This window comes from Lactuca virosa, chromosome 8, assembly GCF_052849685.1.
Source record: "Lactuca virosa cultivar CGN04683 chromosome 8, Lactuca_virosa_CGN04683_v6, whole genome shotgun sequence".
Taxonomy (NCBI): domain Eukaryota; kingdom Viridiplantae; phylum Streptophyta; class Magnoliopsida; order Asterales; family Asteraceae; genus Lactuca; species Lactuca virosa.
In genome coordinates this window covers 105,128,298-105,133,969 of record NC_136433.1, presented here as the reverse complement: position 1 = coordinate 105,133,969, position 5,672 = coordinate 105,128,298, and the positions used below count along the sequence as shown (strand labels likewise).

General features: G+C 32.6%; 1 protein-coding gene across 1 annotated transcript; it reads right to left on the bottom strand.

The window, feature by feature from the left end:
• Positions 1-2,210: 2,210 nt before the first annotated feature.
• LOC145133559 (serine/threonine-protein kinase OXI1-like) lies at positions 2,211-3,937 on the bottom strand. The gene is made up of 2 exons (XM_079068490.1): positions 3,429-3,937; positions 2,211-3,311 (listed from the first exon to the last, which is right to left on the bottom strand). The coding sequence occupies exons 1-2, from the start codon at positions 3,803-3,805 to the stop codon at positions 2,471-2,473; spliced, it is 1,218 nt and encodes a 405-aa protein (XP_078924616.1). The 5' UTR covers positions 3,806-3,937; the 3' UTR covers positions 2,211-2,470.
• Between the last annotated feature and the right edge of the window lie 1,735 nt (positions 3,938-5,672).

Here is a 5,672-nt window from a genome sequence, read left to right as displayed (position 1 = left end):
AATTGGTTGTGATATATCCATTTTTTTTCAATCCGGGTTCATGTGTTCGACTTATGCATTTGTTATGGTTTACTGAACCTTTTTTTTTGCTGTTGCAGTTGCTTCCTATATTGAATCAGTGACATTTACAATCACATTTCTTTTAACCTCTTATTTGTAAATTAAAACTACAATATTACCATTTAGTCTTTGGCAGATTTAAACCAATTTTTCTTTCATATTCTCTATAACGAACCTACTAAAACTCACAATCCGTAAAAGAAAACAACTTTTGTTTCTTTATCGATGTTTTTAGTGTTCTAATCATCAAATCACCACCATTAGCTAGGATTGAAATTGTTAATTTCTTTTTTTAATTAATGTTGCCATTAAAATTTTCAGTGTAATACGGTTCAAGAAGATACTTGGGTAGCTGCTTTTGGGAAAAATGTTATGCATCATGGTTAGGTAATTCATGATGGTGTGATTTACCAGATTTTAGTTTTTTATAGATCTGACTTGCTCCAAGTTTGTATACATGTGTGTAGATATGAGTTTATAAATATGTGTTTGTATAGATATGGTAAATATTAATCATTTTTTCATCTATTTTTTAGATAAATGATTCTGCAACAAATGGATGATACTAAAAGAATGCATAAAGGTCTATGAACCAACAAGTTTACAATGTTACATATATTAAGATGGGATCTGAAGGTTGATACTTCTATTAATTTGTTTATTATAACAACCTACTTTCATTTCTTCATATTAAAGCTTTTCATTTGATAGGAACAAGTTGAAAAGAAATATGTTTACCTTAATATGTCATCATATTATGAATTTGTCAAAGAATCATGTGTGCTCAAGTTCTCTCTCATCCATGGATAAACAGAGGGGAAAATTTACCTTTTATACCTTTTCAGGCTGGTGCTATATTAGAAAAAAATGAAAAAAACAATTCTTCCCTCGCTTATATGGAATTCCCCGAGAAAGCTTATCCCTACTTTCATGTTTCTTGTTGTAAGGTTTGTTGATATTCCCAAATTGTGTGAAGTGTGAACCAAGAAATACATTTGCTGATAATATGAGAATTGTTTGCTATACATGTGATAGTCATTCCAATGTGAATTATTTTTTGATAGATAGTGGAATTAGTTTCTTAGAATGTATTTTGTTGAGCCATGGAAATGGTTTGCCATACAGGTGAATAGCTAAAGTTGAAATAAAAAAGGAAAAACACAAGGAGCACTGTGCAGTCCGATGGATGTTTCTCTACAAGTCAACGGTAGATTTTGCAACAACAATAATTTGTGCCACACGCCCGAGATATAGAAGGAAGAATGTTCTATTTTTAGTGGATTTTTCTTCGAGCAAGTAACTTTGTCTCTGGTCGGAAAGATGAATATGTAACTTTGTTTCTGAGTAACTTTATCCCTTTTTATATTTTAAAAAGTTAAATAGGTCAATAGAGTTCAAGTGTCCAATGAAATGTTAAAGATGATTATTAAATAGAATGAAAAAGGTGAGTCTTTTTATAATCTTTCTTCGACAAAGTTGAACTTATACCTATTCCATGTTTCTTACAAAAAGTTGAACATATATGTATTGAAGTGTTATATGACTCTTAATGAAATAATTTTTAAAGAAGGCTTAAGAGAAACAATAAAAACAAAAATTCATAAAGAACACAAGAGAACACTATCTTAAGGATGAATTTTTTGTTAAAAGTAAGAATTTATTAAACAAAATTGAACTTATATTGTATTTAACGTTATATGACCCTTATTGAAATAAATATTAAGAAGGCTTGAGAAACCTCAGAAAATTGAAAATCTAAAAGTGAAAAAGTAAATATTATCTTAACTAAGAATTTTTTTGTTCAAAATAACAAATTACTCGCACCCGTCGCTTGACGCAGGTAACGGCTAGTGTGTGTGTATATATATATAACCTTTTTATTGCCTTCTTTCTTATATCCCTTGCAAATCTTCAACCCAAAGAGATTTTTCAGATAATGTTGGTTAAGTTGGATTATTAATTTGGTAACAAGTTTTATGAGTACCTTGAGTCAATTTTGTATGTTTACTTTATAATATCTTTTTGTTTTGGCTTCTGTAAGGAAAGAACACACTTGCATAAACAATACAAATACAATTATTTGATTACTAGGTAATAAGTTAAATAAATGAATTTATATAATTTAAAAATAAAATATTAATTTATTAAAATAAAATATAAAACTATAATTAATTACTTATTTTGATTTATTCGATTAAACCAAAATAATAAAAATTTAACGAAAATTGACAGTTATCGTACAGCTACCCAAGCATTTACTGCATCTGATTACTTGTACTTAAATAGTCTGACACCATTTCACTAAACTCCACCCTTTTGAGTTTGTCAATATATATACCCCCATTTAATTTTATAATCATGGAGTAAATGTAAAGAAAAAATAAAATAATAAAATAAACAAAAATTCAAGTTAGAAAACCAACAGATCCTTGGCAGCATCTTGTTCTTGTTTATGTTCTTTCTCCATGACGCCAACAATGACGTCATCATCAACCTTTAACAACCCTTGGACAAAATCCTCTACATCGATTTTTTTAATTCCAACTACGTGTTCGTCATCGAACAGTCCAGGTATAAAAGGAGGTCTCGAGATTTGTACGACTTTTTCCCAGTCAACTCCTTTGAAAAAATCATGACCCTTGATTTCGTCCACCGATATTCTCTGTTTCGGATCCTTCTCCAGCAATTTACGGATCAAGTCTCTTAACGCCGTCGGTTTTCCGACGAGCTCCGGCGACTTTGATAGAATCCGGTAAAACGTTTCCTTCCTGTTTATTCCGCGGAACGGTGTCGTGCCGTATAGCATTTCATGCAAGACGACGCCCAAGCACCACCAGTCCACCGCGAAATCGTGGCCGGTGCCTTGTATCATCTCCGGTGAGACGTATTCTTCCGTTCCGACGAACGAGTTGGATTTGAAAAGTGACCGGGTCTCGCTACGTGTCTCTGATTTAACTGACTCGGCGGGATGTACCGACTCCTCCGCCGAGATAACAGGGTGGCAACACTTGTAAAACGGTGAAATTCGTTTTTTCTTTTTCGGTAACGCATCGGATTTCGGGGAGGATGTGGATTTTGCTGATGAAGATTGAGAGGGGAGTTTTGGTGAAAGTTTAGTTGATAGATCGAAATCGACAAGCATTAGGTGTCCGTTTTCCTGGATCATTATGTTTTCCGGCTTTAAATCTCTGTAAACAATCCCCAATCCGTGAAGATACTCTAAAGCGAGTACCAATTCCGCCGCGTAAAACCTAAAATGAATCAAACAAACTCGTTTCAATTTCGATTATATAATGCAATTCACTTTTCAGTAATGTAATGATTAATGAAACGTGATCATAAATTCCGATAGAGGAGGTGAATTTTACCTGATTAAATCATCTGAAAACATTTTCTCCGTCTGTTTCTTCCGAAGATAATTGAGATCACGTCCTGGACAGTAATCAATGGCGTATCCAACAATATTCTCAGTGGACAAAACACCACGGAGTTTCGGTAGCAATGGATGTTGACATCGTCGCAACACCTCCTTCTCGAAGCAAATCCGTTTGTACTCACTACCATCACTATCCTTATCCTTCACCTTCTTCTTAATCGAAGCTCTCGAAATCACCTTCAAAGCAAGTAATTCTCCATTTGATGCCTCATTTTGCACCAAAAACACCACACCTTTAGCTCCTCGACCTAACGGCGATATAACCTTCAATTTTTCGAGGTCTAACAACGGGATTTGATCCTCGTCCATGGCTGTTTCCGACGAAAAGTTTCTTCTCCTGTAGGTAGATTTTCCTTAGGGTTTGATGGATTGTTTTGGCGTTTGATTTATATATGGGGTTGGTGAAATGCGTGGAGAAGGGTTTTTACTTTTTCTTTGCTTAACAGAGTCGACGTAACTGGAAAATAGTCAAAATGGGACGTGTGCTTCTAGAACTTATTCAAAATTGAGGGCTTTGATTATAACAAACCTCTTTTTACTTTCACAATGAAATTTACTAATGCTAAGTTATTCGCATCTGCACGGCATATTCTATTGTCACTTGTAATTTGTAACCTTGTAGGCTTGTATAATTTTCATAGTTAACTATCCAGTGGTTGAGTAATTAAAGATTTGTCATAAATTACAACCTTTTCTAGAAGTTAACTTTTTCAATAAAACATTTAAGTAGTAATCTAATTGATGTTTTATAAAATTCTATATAATGTGTTTATTATTATTATTTTTTAAAAACTATGTTATATTTTCAACAAAAGATGTTAGACTTCCGAGGCTTAGCCATTCCAAAAGGAACAAATTTCACTCGAAAACTTGTAAGGATAACCGCAAGAAAGCGTTGAACCACATTCAACTTAACTTTTCCTGATCAAGAGACCAATTCCACAAATGTATTCAACGAATAAAATCCATAATCCTACCATATGACGATTAGGGTTCAAAAAGACTTAACAACCCAACAATAAGTAAAAATATGATCAACAGTTTCGAAATCTACAAAAACGGCGTGTGTATGAATCAATGTCAATACTTTTATCTGCCAGATTCGTACGCGTACACACATGATTTAATCGCAATCTCCAACAAAACATTAATTTTAATTGGGGCTAAGGAATACCATTTCGTAGGAATAGAAATGTAACAACCCGAATTTTTCTCATCTGATTATCTAGGGATTATCAGAGTTTTCTAAACAATACGTAATTCCAAATTTTAAAAACACTTTACACATCACATGTCACATAACAATTTATCTCACCCCCTCATTAAGAGATATTCTACTAACCATCTAGTACTTAATTCATTAAGTACCTAATCTAAATATTTATCTACTAACATATAAGTTATTTAGCACAATACCTTCAATCTCTAGTGATACATCATCACTCTATCTCCATCTAATCTATATGGTTATCTAACACAACACTATCAACATCTAACCACACATACTTACTCTATCTTTAACCACACATACATACTCTAACATACATACATACTATTTCTTGAACGATACATACATACTATAAGCATACATGCATGCTTATTTACATGATTATAGACATATAATCATAATCTACCTCTATCTACATCTTATCTAATCATAATACCATCATATCTAATCATACTACCATCATATATATGTTTCATCTAATACTTTCATATATAGTCATACTTTCATGCCTTATGTTTCATCTAATACATGTGACATCCCCAAATTTCTCGGCCAGAAAAGACCGATTTAATTTATGCTTTTAAAATAAAATCAGAGTAATCCTTTTAAAAGATGTTGCGTAATTTGTTCCCATAAAAACATAATAATTATATTATCAAATCATTTCCGAAGAAATGTATTTTATTCACTTAAACCATTGGGATGTCATCGTCAATACAGAAACATAAGCATAAACAGAACTTACATTCACTTACACTAGTGATCTACATCTCTTTTAATCTCAGTGTAAAGTAACTTCGTATCGATACCTGTGATACAAACAAACTGAGTGCGTCAGGCTTGGGAGTCTGGTGAGCATATAGAATTTTCAACCCACAATAAATAAATTTATTATGCTTAAACGTCAAACAATCAACCAATTTACCCAACCCCATTATCTTATTTATT

Bases quoted from the DNA above. Each gene is read 5' to 3' on its own strand.
- LOC145133559 (XM_079068490.1), bottom strand. From the start codon at position 3,805: ATGGACGAGGATCAAATCCCGTTGTTAGACCTCGAAAAATTGAAGGTT. The intron at 3,312-3,428 runs GTAAAATTCACC...GATTCATTTTAG, and splicing joins TTTTCAGATGATTTAATCAG to GTTTTACGCGGCGGAATTGG.